The following is a 16197-nucleotide window of genomic DNA, read 5'->3' on the forward strand; positions in this document are numbered from 1 at the left end:
CCTCTGCAGCTGCACAGTGCCAATGTCCCAGGCCCTCTGGGCTAGTGCTGAATACAGAACCCAGGCTGGTACCCTCTGTTAGAAATGCTGCACCATGTCCTTGTGCCATGACAGAAAAAGTGGACTATTTTACTAATCAAGTCAGAAATGACAGGAGTCAGGCATAATGCTGTGTTTCTGACAACTTAGGTAAATCTTTCCCATGATAAATGAGTTGTGAATCTCCCATAAGAAGTATTTAAACAGATGGATAATCACCACAGCAACCAAAACCACCACAGAGTCATTCAGGAGCATTTCATCTCTGCACACACACTGTCAGGTTTCATGCTATAAGGAGGCAATATTTTATGTAACAGAAGACTAGCCAATGCTTTTAGGTAACTCACAGCATGGGTGAGAGAGGAAGGAGACCAGCTCAGTTTTCAACAGGGGGATGCAAGCCTTATCAAATGTGACTGAAAAAAGTTGGGTCCTGGGAAGCTTACAGAGGCAGACATAATATCTGCTTTTAGAGAGTCTGAACTTTGTAAATGAACTGGATGAACTGGAAAATACCAATTTGTCTAATTAATGTGCTTTTAAGTCTAGCCATTTAAGATTATGTTTTTATTTGATCATTCTGTTTGTTATTAATTTGAATATCTCTGAAGCATGTTTATGTCTGCTGCTTCTTCTGAGACAGGTTTCCAAAATGAGGAGCACCCTCCATTGGATTAATACTCAGTAAAATCCTAATAATTTTCTGAAATCCTGAAAGGCTGAAGTTTGATAATCTTTTTAAAAACAAGAATTCCAGTTTATTTTTAAACATGTAAACATCTGAAATGATTTACGCTCATCGGGAAAGAAAATATTTTGCCAGTTTTCACTGCATACATTTTCAGAAATTCAAGAAAAAATTATGATTTCTCTATATAATAATTTAACAATATTATGTAATTTGTGGCTGAAAGACTGAACTTCTTAATGAACCATTAGATCTGCAGAAAAAATGAGTGCTATAACACACACCTTGCCTAAGTTGGAAAATATACTTTTTAGAATTTCTTTATTTAATGTCTTCCATTATTTAAATATGTTACTTCCCGTTCTGGATTGTTTAATGATGTTATTGTGAAACACTCATGGCTGCTGTGTTTATTTCACCACGGACGTGTGTTCATTTCACTGAAGGGTAAAGCTTGGTAATGGGTAAAAGATTTTGCAATCCTGTACTGGGTGGCTCAACATAAACCTTAATTATCCACTTGACTTGCAACAAAAACATTTTGCTGTACTAAAGATGTTGAAGTTTGGGGTGATACTGGGTGGTGATTATACATGAATTTGTTTATATTATACAGAGGGGAAGTTGGGGAAGAAAGCAAAGGAAGATGGTATAGTGGATAACTCACATGATATAGTGGATAATGCACACTACGAGCTGAAGTCCACAAAGTTCCTAGCTGAATGAAAGCACATTAAGTAAATAAGAGGAATAAAGAACAAAGGCACGAGCATGGAAGTGTTTACAGGGACTGCGTGTCCCGTTTAAGCCGTGCTGCTGGCTGAGCAGGCGGTCACGCCTGGGTGTTCGCTCGCAAACCCTCCCGCTCCGGCTCGGCCCGGGGGTGACACTGGCCCATCCTTCCAGCGGGACCCGCCCGCCATGGGCGGCATCGGGGCGAGCCCGCAGGGCAGAACACACGGGAGCCGGGAGAGGGGCAGGAGCCCCTCCGGGACGGGGCCAGACCCCGGGAGCCGTGCCATGAGGCGCAGTATCATTAAAAACACCTCCCGCAGGTGAGAGGCGCCGGGCTGGCCACTGCCCGGGGAGCCGGCGGTGCTGCCGGAGCAGCGCCGAAGGCCGCGGTACCGAGCCCGCCGGAGCCCGGCGTGCCGGGGCAGCCCCGACATGGCGGCGGGGGCGGGCGGCGGGCGGGGCGGTGACGCGGCGGCGGCCGGTCGGTCCCAGCAGCCCCAGCGCTGCCCGCAGTGACGGGCGGACAAAGGGGCGCCGCGCCAGCCCGCACCAGCGGCCCCGGGCGGGTGAGTCGGGCCGGGGGGTGACAGCGGGCACGGGGCGGGCGAGCGGAGCGACACCCGCGGCCCGGCCCGGCCTGGCCTGTCCCAGGCCGCGCGTCCCCGCGGGCCGGGTCTACCGCCCCTGCCCTCCGCAGGCCCTGCGGGAGCGCGGCGGGGCCGGGACGGGGAGCGGGGCGGCGGCCGCGCTCCGAGGTTCCGGCCTGGAGCCGCTGCCCCGCGGGGCCGGGGCTCGCTGCGGGCGGTGCGGGGCTGGCGGCGGGGCCGGGGGTCGCTCCGAGGGGCGGCGGAGCGGGGCCGGGCCGGGGGCGGTGCGGCGGGGCCGGGCCGGCTGCGGGAGGCGCCGTTATCGCGCAGCTGCCTCTGCCCGTATCGCTGCCGCTCCTCGCTGGAGAACAAAGAGGATCAATTAAGAGTGTGCAATTACCGCCGTGCCCTGCCGGCAGCAGGCACGGCTCGGAACGCCTTGGCTCCCGTCCCTCTCCCAGGGCAGAGTGCTCCCCTCTGTTAAGCCGGGGCGGTTTGGGGCCACGCAGCGCTAATGAGCACAACACACGTTTAAAAATCAGCCAGTTTAGTGCATTGAACACAAACTTAAAGTGGGGAAATAAAGACTAAAGCACATGTGCCCTTGAATGTCTTCTCTAGGATCCTTGCGAGCCTGTAGCAGAATGGATCAGAAGCAATGCACAGCTGTAACTTAATTTTTCACTGCTTTTCATGCGTCTTAGTTGTATTTAGGTATTTCCTTTTGTTAGTCACCTTTTCAGCATTTAAAACAATAATGTGGTCCTAATAAATTTTGCTGTCAGTGTCAGCATGATTTATGCATGTGGTCATCCATGGAAATAGTTAATGCTCTGAGACTATTTCATTTTACAGCATCCTGGACACAGTTACTGGTGACATTTCTCATCATCCTGTGGAGGGGTAAACAGTAGCAGTTTTGCAAAGTATCAGAGCGGTTCTGCGGGTTCAGAGGGGACCTTCCGCCTACTGAAATACTTTGTAGAATGTGTGCGCCTTCATAGATCAGCAAATTGAGGTGAGGTTAACCAACTTGCTCAAGGTCATGGAGTGTCAGTGACAGAGTTAGCAACAATGGAATCCAGCCATCCTGGCTGCTGGCTCTTTGCTCTCATCATTGAGTGACGCTCCCAAATAATTGCAGGTAGTTTAAACATTGATTTGCGTAAGTGCTCGTTGAGGCCTTCAAAACATTTTGGAGAAACAAAATGTTTATGGTGTGCTTCAGTTCCCATGCTGCATTTGCATGTAGCTTAAGGTCATTGCTCAGCTTGGCATAGGAAGGAATTTTGAAGGCTTTGTGGTTTATTTGGTAAATATATGCTCAAAAAACATCAGTTTTACTGAGTATAAAGTGTGGAAAGACTTGTGTAGATTTAGGAGGTAGATCATGAGATGTAACAAAAGTAGATTACACTGTAGTTAGGCAACTTTTAAAGCAGCAGTGTGGAGGCATGACTGTAAAGAGGTTTTCTTCTGAATGAAGTGTTTACCTGATGACATTCTGTAGAGTTATTTGCAGTTGTTATGAAGAAAAACAACCAACAAATGCCCTGGGAAGCCATGGTGATGAGGCTGTTGGAAGTTAAAATGGGAACAAAAAAGTTCCTCAGTTGATTTATTTATTCAACAGATACTTGTTAAGTAAAAACAAATCACAATGGATGTTATTTCTGACCCTGGAGAGAAGTTACATTTCACTTTGTGTTTTTCTCTGTCAAGTTAAATTTATGAAGAAAGGGATTTCAAAGGAAACACTGGCAGATCTGTGCTATTGTGACACCAGCAGTATATATTTAGTAACTTCATGGAGGAAAGATCCCTATTGTGCTGCAAAAATACCAGTGACAATTGTTTGTCAGGACTTCAAAGGGCGCTGGGAAGTGAGCTGGCATTGTTCAGGTGCTGCACGCTGGCCCTGGCAAATGTTACCTGTGACAGATCCCTGCTCCTGTGGGAATTCCATCCTGGGAGAAGCCCATCTGTGCAGTGCAGATCACAGGCTGACACCGCAGATCCTGGGCTGGGACAGATTTGCTTGTGCTTACCTTTATGTGCTGCAAGTAATCGTGGTGACTGTTGACCACAAAATTCAGTGGTTGTGGTGCAGTGGGGATGCAGAAGAGCAGCAGCTGGGTTTCTGTTCATGAACTCTCTGGGGTACATGACCTTGTTCTCACCATTAGAGCTGCTGTGGGGTTAATTTGGGCAAAGAAGTTGTGGTGATACAAACTTCCTCTGTTGCCAGCTTCTCGTTGATGGGAAGGGTGTGCTGTTATCAAGAGTATCAGTACTAAACCATCACATCTCCCTATCACGTGTGTGGTTTATCCATCAGTCTTTGGGAAATGTGCTTTTACTGCTGTCACTTGGTGAGATGTCCCAGCAAGGTGACTTCTAAGCTAAAGCTGTTGTCCCAAAAAAGGATGCTGATTTGCTTGCTTAGGAATGCAGAAATTTATACCCTGAATGACACAGATGTGTTGCTATGGGCCTGCCAGACATGACTTTTGTAAGTTGGGGCAAGTAGCTCCTCATCCAGCCAAGTTAAATAGGAAAAGGAAGCAATAATGGGATATTCTTTTTTAAGATTGGTGGCTTTCCACATGCAGGTTTTGGGAACCTGGGAGGTTTGCACAGTGTTTTACACAGATGTGTAACAAAAATGAGCCTTTTGATAGGCATAGTGATCCATATCTCCTCTGATACTGAGAATTGTGGGGTTTTGGACACTGAACACTTGCCATGGACTGAGCTGAAGAAACTGAAGATGTGAGATGAAGCCAGGAATTGGAATGAAACATGCAGTGTTTAAATAAAAAGCTAAAGCATCAAAATCATACTGATTATTATAAATAATACTTGAAGATTTTATTAAGCATAGTCAATTAAGTTGTGTAGCAGTAGCTTGCTGTTGGTTTAATGGTAGCTGAAAACATTTATTTGAAAAAAATCCCTTTTGTTAATGTCAAAATTTGCCTGTATTTCTGTTACATATGGTGTGCAAAGTGTAGATAGATATGAGAACCAAAGATTTCAACATATTCTTACTGCATTGAGCTAACTTTGGTATAAGAAATTTAAATAAATCATCTTCTGCCTATGACAAGCATCAAAAGGTATTTTGTATTCCTGCATGCTGGCAGTTTTTCCACATTAGCTTTTCATATAGTCTTAACATGTTTGACTGGAACAAGGAAACTCACTTTGCAATAGTGCATGAAGCTGTTCAAGAAATAATACTGACACTTGCTGTGCAAAGTCATTCCAGAGTTTGTTGATTCTTCTGAAACAAAAGGGCTTCACTGTAATTCCAAGAAGCACTCAGAACCCAAATTGCCACTTAGAGAGCCATTTCTTTTTCTAGACTCTTCTTAATAAGGTAACAGAACATCAGCTTGGAACACTGTCATTGGGGATTTGTTTTCAGAATATTATTAGTAGCATTTCAGTGAAGTGGAAACAAACCTGTGCTCTGAAAAGGAGCTGGATCATGGGGAAAGACATTCCTGTGAGATCCATGAACTTGAATTCTACCGGGATAATTTGCTATTTTAATAACTAAATAAATAAAATTAAAAGCTTAGTTTGTGAATAAGAATCAGAACCTGTAAACCTGATGGTATGACAGATGTACTTTGTAAACACATGAATGTGTGTCATGTTTCAAGTATGGAATATGTATCTGGTGCTTGGAAATGTGATCGTTGTGATGTTTAGAATGCGGAAACAAGTGTTTGTTTTTGATTGTTCATAATGTTTGGGCTATTTGCTGCTAGAAATGTCAGAAGATAAATTCTTTAAGGTGCACCTATCCAGTGTATTGAGCTGGAGAACAGGTAAAATGTACCTTATTTTTAAAAGCTCTATGGGAAGTGGAAATGACATCTAATGAGTTAGTAGGAACTTTTTGTTGTTTTAATACTTTTTGCTATAAAGTTAGACCTCAAAGGACACCTTCAGTTTGATAATTAATCTATAGAAGCTGCAGTAAAATATGACCTTTTTGGGGGAAGAGAAAGACTTTGTTCTCTCTGTCATGTGTTGAGTCAATGGTATGTGTGCTGAGGAGTCTGGCCTTAATTTTATTTTATGAATTACATTTGGGATTGTTTCTTGGTTTGGTCATTGGTTCTGGTTTTAGTTCTGGAATGTCACTCAAAATAAAACAGAACTGTGGGGGGTGGCAGAGGGAGAATTGTGATGATTGTACTTTGGGTAGAGGTGGTAGAGTACCTGTAATGTCTTAATAAAGCAGTGAATCCCAAATCTGTTTGCTGTTACTCATCCCAGTTATTTTTCCATTTATTACCTGTAACTATGCAGTTGGAGCAGGGAGTTTGGTTTAAACAAGACGTGAAGGTGTTCCCCATTCCTTTGCTCTGAGTCCCTGGGATTTGACATACCTGGCTGCCTAGGTGAGGAGATTCCTAACCTGTTATACCTCATCCAGGGAGGTCATCCCCATGGAAAGGTTCCTGCCCAAACAGTGACTCCTGCTGCCTCAGTGTCCTTGCATTTCCTCATTTCTGCCCTCGTGGTTCTGATGTGTTGCTGTCCTGAGGCAAGGATGGGATTTCTTTCTGCTGTCATTGTTGGGTTTGTGTTGCAAGGACCCAGCATAAGCAGCCCTAGTCATGGACTGGGCCCCCAGATGTGCCATGATACACTGGAGAGGTGCTTATCCATTTATTTTGTAGCAATTTGTTAAATAGACGGAAGCCCAATGCAAATATTGTTTTTCTATTTCAGTATTTTTGAAGGAGCCTAAGTAGAGGTAGATTCATAGTCAAGCATCATGTTTTATATTTTTGCACCTTTGTTAATTGCCTCAGTTTAGTACAGACTTATGGAAATAATCTTCTTGCCTTTTCTCTTTTTTTCCCCCTTTTTTTCCTTTAGAATTGCCAAAATGCTTTGGAATTCTTAAACGATTCAAAAGCTGAAGTCTCTGAGGATACAAAAGCATAAGAACACAAGAAGCAACAAGGAGGATTCAGTGCCAATGCAGCAACAAAAAAGACAGCCAGAGTTAGTGGAAGGAAATCTTCCTGTTTTTGTTTTTCCTACAGAACTTATATTTTATGCAGATGACCAGTCAACACACAAGCAGGTGTTGACTCTATATAACCCCTATGAGTTTGCCTTAAAATTCAAAGGTGGGTTTCTTAGGTTAAGTTCTATTTAAGGGCTAGTTGATGATCTTGAACAGTCCAATTATAATTAATGTAAAAATCATATCTGTGCCAAAACCAAACTCTACATGTCTCTCTACATGTATCTGTTGCTGAACTGGTGATGTATTAGTTCATGATTTGTTACCACTCCTGTCCTTTTCCTTGCAGTTCTTTGTACAACTCCAAATAAATATGCGGTGGTGGATGCTACTGGTGCAGTGAAGCCTCAGTGCTGTGTTGATATGTAAGTAGAAGTTGGTTGGGTTTTTTCCTAATATACAACATTTTATTACCTTAATTTCCTTTGTTATTTAAGAGATTGTAAATGACAGCATGCATGTTATAATACATAAGTTGGAGAAATATATGTTTTCCTAATCTCCTGTATATACTTGTGGTTCTGATTTTTGCTGTTCTGTCCCTCTAGAGCAGAGGTATTACAATACTGGAGATATATCCTTCTTTAATTTTGCCTTTGGGCATAAATAAAATGCCAGTAAATGCATCTTGTAATGTAGTTTGTAAACCAGGAGTGAGAGTAATATGAGCCTTCTCTGAGAACCTTTTTGTTAGAAATAACAAGAAAAGCAAAACCCCCAGGGTTGAGATTTGTTTGTGAGAAATATTTCTTTACAGATTAGTAAAATAGAAATGTGTGCAGTTCTACTAAGCACGTTTCCCTGGGCCATGTAAATAAAGGTAGTTTTGCCTACCTTTTACCCTGACCACCCATCTCATTCTCGGATCTCTGTGCCTACCCTTTATCTCTCCTGTCAGGTCTCAGCTCAGTAACTCAGAACAGAAGGAGGCTGCTTAAGTGACCACAGTGATGTACAGGGTCTGTAGGCTGCTGAAACAGAGTAGGTGTAAAAGCTAAAATAGACCAACTCTTTTTATATTCTATTTGCCACATTATTTCTGTGCTAATGTACAGATACAGCTGAAGAAAATCTGAAGTACCTAAAAGAGCAGACTGAACTTTTTGAATAGACATTTTCCAAACTGTAAAACACCACCTGGACTCTCTGTCTAACAAATGGCCATATACAGAAACCCTTTGTCAGATAAATAATAACTGTTCTTGGGGAATGGCTCTTTATTTCTATAGACTATTTTCTTTAGGTGCAATTTGAAAAATTCCAAAGACTCACTAAATAGAAAGGAAGTTTAGAACATGAAACTGGAAGGTTTCAGTAAGCAGGGGCAGCAATGCTAAAAATAGAACTAAACAGGTCAGAATATACCAGTGTACCAGTGAGCTATTCCATTCTTCAGAAGACATTTACACAAGCTTGATTACATTTGGTGAAACAAATGGGTTTTATTAAATAAAGGAAAATAAGGCAGACACATGTTCCAAGGGGATTTTTCTGTGCAGCAAAACCCCCCATCCCACTCCAGTGGTTGCTGTCTAAGGACAGTGTTTACTGCTAGGATATGAGCAGTACTATGCAAGTGTGGCCATTTGCCAGATAAACAGATATTCTACAGAGCTTCCAATTATGCAATGATCTCTAAAAAGAAACAGGAGAATGTATCTGTTTATAAGGGTCTGCAGAAAATATCTCCTTGCTTGGCAGCAGATACATGTTCTCCTAGCACAGTGTTATGTAAAGATTCTGTTTAGGTTGGTAGTTGGTACCATGGCACTAGGAGTAGGAACACCAATTTAAAAGGAAGTGTTAAAGGAAGAAATCAGAGTTGATCTGCTGTGCTGATATGCTGAGAGCTGGATGAATTAGGCTTGTGGGGGGAAAAAGCCTTTTGTTTTAGTGAAGGCAGTTGCCCAGCCAACACTCCACTTGCTGGAAGCCTGTCATAGGCACTGTCCTTTGCCTCTGGAGTGACATAAAACATCACTGCAGCCTCTTGCTGAGGGGATGACTTGGTCTCTGTTTCTGTGGTGAATAGTCCATTCAAACCAGTTACCAGTTGCAAGCACTGGCTACGTGCTCATGCTTGTAGATATCTTGATGTGATATAGTTCCTTTAAAAAAGGACTGAAAAACAAAAATCCATTTCCTGCAGCATTTTAATGTATACAGTATCACAAACATTGGTTTTTTGAAGCAATTTTAAGACTCCTATTCTGTGTTTCTAAGGGTACAGTCATTTTTTCCCTCTCATGAGATGACTACCTGCTTCTTTGTATGTATGTTCTTCAGATCAACTGCTGTTATCTTGGAAACTTAGAATAACCTTTAACAAAAAATATCTGGAAAAATAGTTGAAATCCTTATTTACCCTAAGAGCTGATATCACTTCAAAACCCAAATGTTGTAGCTTTTCAAAGCTAGATATGTATTCTCATGATGAATCACAAATGCAAAGAAGAGGCAGTTGAGCACAGCACTGCTCAGAGGTCTGTTTTGCTGTTGATCAGTGCTATTTTAAAGCTGTGCTTTTTATAGGTTCCAAACATGCTCTCAGTGGTGGGTTTCTGATTTTGAAAATCCCTAACTGACTCTTGTCTATAGAGGGAAAATGAGTTTTGCTTCTGAGAAAGCAGAATTGTAAAGCTTTGAGCCTGGTTTCCTCCAGAAGCTGGACTGTTGCTTGCCAAACACCTGGCCACTGCAGTCCCCTCAGTCCTTTTAAAATCACTGGCCAGCATCAAACAACTTTGATAAAGGAGGAGGGGGCATCTTTCAGATAATTCATTTTTCATCAATTGGCAGCAGGGGTAAAGATGGGCTTGAGATAAAAACTTAACTGGCCAAGAGCATTTATGTTTGGGAATTAAAGTAAACATAAGGAGGGAAGAGAGGAGGTAAGATCAAGTCTTCAAGAACATTGAGTGGTGGAGGAGGTCTGGATTATTCCAGTTTATCTGAAGGAGGGGGGGCAGAGGGCAGACTTTGTGATATATAGAATGTAATTCTCAATAGGCATGATTCTTAGCAGTTCATCTGTTTGAAAATGTTGTTTTCCTGCAGTGTGATTCGTCACAGAGACGTTCGGGCTTCTTACTATGGTGTCATAGATAAATTCCGTCTCCAAGTTTCTGAGCAGAGCCAGAGGAAAGCATTGGGGAAAAAGGAGATTATTGCTACTCTGCTTCCATCTGCAAAGGAACAACAACAACAAAAGGAAGAGGAGGAAAAACGAATAAAAGAACACCTGGCTGAAAGTGTCTTTTTTGAGCAGACTTTGTGTCAACCAGGTAGCTGATATCTTTTTCCACTCTTATGTTCTGAATCAGTTTTGAATAGCTCAAATGACTAGACTCAAAAACATTTTTTAAATTAAAAAGAAATACATTTTAAAATATTTTTTTAAATAATTCATTTTGCCTACCTGTAAGACTGCTGTCTTTATCACTTGAGAATGACAGTATTCAGGAACCCAAACTGTGGCTATTCTGTTTATGCTGTCTTGATCAATCAAGGCTCTTTGCTGCCCTGTGTTTGTGTGTCATACCTTGGAGAGCACATCCACTGTTCTCTGGAGCAGGAGTTCTCACACAGACAATGGGAATTTATCTGTGAAAGGATGCTAGTTACTTTTTCCCTTGGGCTCTTTCAAAACATATGCCCCTTGTGAGTTTGTTCCAAACCCTTAATCCCCCATTTCCTGATGAGCAGGAAATATTGCCAGAACATCTTCTAAAGTGCTCCTTGTTCTGTGCCCTGTGCTTTGTCTGTCCCACAAGAACAGAAGAGCACAGTTGGTGGCTGAAAACTCTGTGTGTTTCATACACACATTGAGGAAGTGAATCAACAGTCTTGAAAACCTGGGCCAGACAGTTAAATTGAAGGGATAGGATATAAAGTGTCAAGTTGTACCTGAAATGAATCTAAACTGATTCTTGATGGTCTACATTCTTCTTACTTTTACTGATTCATACTGAAATGTTCTTGTCACTGTTATATTTTTCAGGACAACAAAAACCAATTCCAGAAAATAGATGAACCTCCTTGACAGTATTCATGTTGTTAAAGTGGATGTTTCACTATTTATACTGAGTTTGTTGGCTGGTGAAACACCTTTTATTAAAAAAACCCTTCATAATAGATATTAGTAGGATACACAGTTAAAGCAAACCTACAAAGGTCTCTGGGCTCACAGAACAAAATGTTCCTGTGATAGTTGATCCAGGACAGAGGGCCTAAGCCACCCTGAACAATCTCATACTGGTCTTATTCCAAATGCTGTTTCTCTGCTTAGAAACCTCATTGACTGTGGTATATTGCAGTAAAAGAAGCAGCAGTAAACAAAGAAACTGCAGTTTTGCAACCTGGAAATAAGATTTATGGAATTAAAATAGAGCACGTATTGCTGGTTTCTGAGGATAGAAGTTGATAAAAACATTGGCTATTTTCCAGTGGTAATAAGGATTTGTTTAGAGGTATTCAGCTAACATGTTAACAGCTCTTTTCAAAGATGACACAGTGGGCCTTTGAGTAGGTTCCAGCTGTTAAACTGCAGGACAATAAAGACTGTGAAGGACTCTTTATTGTCTGTGGTTTGCATTTTCTTATTCTGGTAATACTGGACTGTCAGAGTGGTTCACTCTCACACTTTTTCAAGTAAGATTCAAATTTTACTGATTTGTAGCATCTAAGCTGACTGGCTCAGGTATAGCCCTTGAACCCTGTAAAGAATGAAGGGGAGCTCATCTGGCCCAAGAACCTGTGCTCCTGCTGCAGGCAGGTTTTGTTCAGGAGGTGTGAGCAGTTACCTGCCTCTGCAGGTCTTTTGGGTGCTCTAAGTGATGGATTACTGATCACTGAAGGAACATATCAAGGAAGGGAGTCAGGATGCACAGGGAAACCTCAGCATTGCTGAGCCATCCAGCTGTCCTGAGTGTGTATATATAGCAACTGGGCCTGGCAGGCTCTGTTCCTCCACAAGGGAGTGGTTTGGGAAGTCATGTGAAAACAAGTTCCAGCATCAGAACGGGGAGCAGCCTCCTCCACTGCAGAATGCAGGAGGTTTAGAAGGGTGGGTTTAAGACTTGGCTTCCACTCCCTGCAAACTGCAGAGCAAAAAGGAAAATCTGAGGATATCTCAGCTCCCATGTACTGCAGGCATTTTTGCAGAATATTTAATGTTTATATTATTTAGATCTTCTTTACAATTGGGACTTCGTTGCTTTTCAGAAAACAGAACTGCCTCGTCGGGACCTAGTTTACTCACAGTCTTCCTTGGAGTGGTGTGTGTTGCAGCACTAATGCTACCTACATTGGGGGAAATGGAATCCCTGGTGCCTCTCTACCTCCACTTAAGTGTGAATCAAAAGTTAGTAGCTGCTTATGTTTTAGGTGAGTACTTTGGATTTTAGAAACATTTTCCTGCAAAATCTGTGAGTTTGGAAATTTTACCTGTCTCTGCCAGCAGCCTTGGGAAACTGGATGGAAACAAAGCATCACATTAGGTTTTGTTTTGCATCTCAGCTTACATCTTAATTTGTAGCCATGGTGATAGCAGGGTAAGTTAGTTACTGTAAGTGTTTTAGACCAGATTTGAGTTGATACCTATTGCACACAGGCCCCTACATGCTAATTTCAGCTTTATTTGATGATGGGCCAGTAACAGTCATCTGCCAACACACCTGAACGGAATGTGCTGTTTCTTACCCTTGCATAGCAGTAGTTAATCTCTTGCAGAATGTAGAATGTGTTATTGTGTTTCTCTCTAGCCCCCTGAGCTGTTTTTCAAGACTTGATTCTCAGTGCCTGTTTAACAAGGAGTTGATATGTGTAGCAGTAAGTTGTTGTAAACCCTGTCTGAGACCACTACCATCCCCAGTTCTTCCTGATTTGTAACTTGCTCTGCATTAGCTAGCATGGATGAGTTTCACATTTCATTTGTTATGACTATTTCTCTATAACTGTTTCAGATTTGAAGAACAGTCCCACTAAACTCAGTTCTCCTCTCCCACTACCTGGCAGAAATGAGGATTTAAAGGAAAAGAGCTAGGCAGCTCCAAACTGATAGCTAGAGGTGAGGTAGTGGTGGGGAAAGGTGCAAGTTCTGGTGGTTCATGCACACTGCTGACTCACAAAGGTCCATCTGCTGAAGTGGTTTGAAATCTCACTTGTGGCTCTTTGCCCAGGCTGATGCTGATGGATTCTCAGATCAGGACCTTGCAGTAATCCTCACTTGGTTTTTATCTCTGCTTTTGAAAATTACTCCAGGTTCTGCTGGTGTCAGTTTTAAGCCTTTTGACTTTATACTTTTGCAAGAACTGAACTTATTTCTAGATTCCCTATGAAGTTTTGAGAGGTTTTGACTTCTTTGCTGGCAGTGCTTTTAGCGTTCATGGACAGATTCTTTTGTGTGCAGCTCTTGCTCATGCAGAAAGTCAATTGCTCTTGAGGAGTTGAAACCACTTTGTTCCACAAGGAAGTACAACTGGATTGTGGAGCATTTAATTGGAAAGGGTTGTTATACCACACCAACAGGAGTCTATGATATTTGAGAAGTATCTGATTTACAGAAGTGAGTTAAGCCCTTTATTGTCTGAGGGCCCTGTACAAGTGGTGCAGGCTGTTCTGCAGAAGCCTCTGCTGTTCCTCTGAGGTGATGGAATTGATCCAAGCTAAGGATCCAGCAGCTGTGGGAGCACTGATTGTCTGAACCAGTACAGACCTTGATAAATAGCTGAGCTGTAGTTCCTCTTTAAGGGATAAATTGCTGATCTAATGGAAGACTGTGCTTCTGCCTTCACCATCTTCATAAAGTAGCCAAGTTCCATCAGTGTGGAGTGGCAGGAGATAAAACAGTCTCAGAAATGTCTTTATCCATGGTGAGATCTGTAGGTTTTAGCTGAGCTTTCTGCAGTGAAAAGCTGTTAGAGTGACATCATCTGAGCCTGCAAGAAAGTGAGATTGCTCAAGAACTGATAAATTGTTATTTTGATGTTACATAAAACTGGAATTCAGGGAGCCCTTGTGTTCTTCCATCTACCTCACCTTGTGCAATATAACCCATGGCTAAAACCTGCAGATTTGTACTTTTTCCTGTATCAGCATATAATTAAAATGAACTTTTCAGTGTGTCGTGGGTAGGTTTATTAGCCCCTGCTTCCTGTTTTCATCTGGTTTTAATAGTTTTTAACCTCTATCAGAGCAGTCCTTTTTTTCCTCCCTCTCTAAAGGTCACAACAAAGAGTCTGTTGAAAGCTCTCTCTGCAAATTGACAAGGAAGCTTAACATCTTTGTTAAAACTGATCTTTGATCAGTTATTATTCACAGAGCAGAAAAAAGCCTTGGAGCCTTCAACTGATCTGCCTTACTGATGATTCAGCATTCCAATGACCCTGCCCATAACTGGCCCCCATGAGGAATGGGGTTTGGTGTTACAGTTAGCTCAGTCAAAAGTTCAGTGCTAAGATTTTCCAGCAGAGAGGGCAATAATTGTTTGGAGTATTTCTACCTTCTTTGACATTCAGTTATTAGATACACCACACATCAGTGTTGATTTTTGACTATGTCAAAATTTGGAGCAATACTTCTAATATTTAAGTGTGTATATAAGTGCATTCTGCATGCATTTGTGCACTTCTACCATATTTTCTGGCCTTTGACAGGGTAAACTATTTTAAATGTTTTATTTTGAGTGAAATAGAAGTGTTTAGTTCTTAATTCTTGTCTTTCAGGTCTCATCACCATGGTTATTTTGAGAACATGAGCAATGAGTTCATAGGATGTCAAACACCTTACTGTATATTCACATCATGAATGTGGACTGCCTTTTACTCCCATTTGGCTCATTAAGATGCTAGCAAAACTGTTCAGTGATTTAAGATACCTTCAGAAGTGTAATATATTTTAACTGTGTATAATAAATGAAAGACTCAAAGCACTTGGTGGTGCTTCTGTAACAGACAGCTATGAAATGTTCAGTGATACCTGTGAAAATAATTTGAAAAAAACTTTTATATCTATGCCTACTGTAAAAAATCCTTATTAAAACAACATTTGTTATTTTTAGTCTATGTTCACATCAGTGCGTGATCACTATAAAAGCAAACTGTCTCCTGTAAAAACGCTCATTTGGTTTGTGGATGTACCTGCTGAGGCTGGCACATAACACTTCTGTATATACATACCAAGGGGTGAGAGTCGTGACTGATCATTGAAGAAAAATGAAAAATTCCATCAGTGGAACTGAAATAAACCATGAATTTTAGGTGAAGAAGTAATTCTCAAATTTCTTACTTCATCATTACCAATATATCATTGAGTGCTCATTTTCTTACCTGGGGAAATAATTTCTTGCAACAGTCATTTTGTACCACAATTACTAGACAATAAAACCAAGTTCTGTAATCAGATCCTTCATTTCTTAGGGATGCATGGAAGTGGCATTAATGGAAGCTGAACTCATACTAATACAAAATTAATCATTTTCTCTATTTTAGAGACCAAACTAAGTGAAATAGCAAAGGCATTTCTCTACATCCCTCCCCCCACAGCTACCACAGGAACTTCTTTTCTGTCAGAAACTCCTGCTTAAATGCCAGTTTCATATTTGAGGTGAACATTAATCTTGTTTCATACAACAAGTATTTCCCTTTATTTGACATTTCATTGTCGAGATGTTAATTCTAAAAGGGCAGCTATTACTGCATTGGATTCATACAGACAAATCTTTGTTTGTAAGAAGTCTATAGAGTATGCTCTGATATGAATAATAAAGTTTGGAAATCAAACCTTTCCCCCGCATGTTTTGGGTCACTTTTCTGCTTATGCATGGAAACACAAAAAGCCATGAAAAAAGTGTTTCTTAAAAAAAAAAAAAAGGAGAAAGAGAAGTTGAAAAAAGTTGTAAAAAGTTGTTAACCACTACATTTTTTCTTGTACAATGCTACTCCAGTTTGATTCTCAGAAGAGCTGGGATTGTGTCATCCATCGATCAGCATCAGATGATAGAGTCAAACATTAACATTGACTAAGGACAAAAACCAAAAAAAGTTCCCAGCTGGTTTAGGGGGCCGTGTCCCAGAGCCTGCTGCAGGCAC

General features: G+C 41.6%; 1 protein-coding gene across 3 annotated transcripts; it reads left to right on the plus strand.

The window, feature by feature from the left end:
- The first annotated feature begins 1672 nt into the window (after nt 1-1672).
- Nucleotides 1673-15893, plus strand: MOSPD1 (motile sperm domain containing 1). Of its 3 annotated transcripts, none has more exons than XM_059483084.1 (6): nt 1673-1785; nt 6955-7211; nt 7398-7473; nt 10166-10392; nt 12332-12493; nt 14833-15893. In XM_059483084.1, exons 2-6 carry the CDS (start codon nt 7058-7060, stop codon nt 14862-14864), a joined length of 651 nt encoding a protein of 216 aa, XP_059339067.1. In that variant the 5' UTR covers nt 1673-1785; nt 6955-7057; the 3' UTR covers nt 14865-15893. The 3 variants fall into 3 exon arrangements, with proteins under 3 accessions (XP_059339067.1, XP_059339068.1, XP_059339069.1); XM_059483085.1 differs by lacking the exon at nt 1673-1785 and adding an exon at nt 1951-2031; XM_059483086.1 differs by lacking the exon at nt 1673-1785 and adding an exon at nt 2535-3070.
- The last annotated feature ends 304 nt before the right edge of the window (nt 15894-16197 follow it).

This window comes from Ammospiza nelsoni, chromosome 15 (genome assembly GCF_027579445.1).
Source record: "Ammospiza nelsoni isolate bAmmNel1 chromosome 15, bAmmNel1.pri, whole genome shotgun sequence".
Lineage (NCBI taxonomy): Eukaryota > Metazoa > Chordata > Aves > Passeriformes > Passerellidae > Ammospiza > Ammospiza nelsoni.

What these genes read in the sequence shown, in the direction of transcription:
- MOSPD1 (XM_059483084.1), top strand. Translation starts at nt 7,058, where the DNA reads ATGCAGCAACAAAAAAGACAGCCAGAGTTAGTGGAAGGAAATCTTCCT. An exon ending in GCAGACTTTGTGTCAACCAG is followed by an intron (nt 10,393 to 12,331) that starts GTAGCTGATATC and finishes GTTGCTTTTCAG; the next exon opens with AAAACAGAACTGCCTCGTCG. An exon ending in AGTAGCTGCTTATGTTTTAG is followed by an intron (nt 12,494 to 14,832) that starts GTGAGTACTTTG and finishes CTTGTCTTTCAG; the next exon opens with GTCTCATCACCATGGTTATT.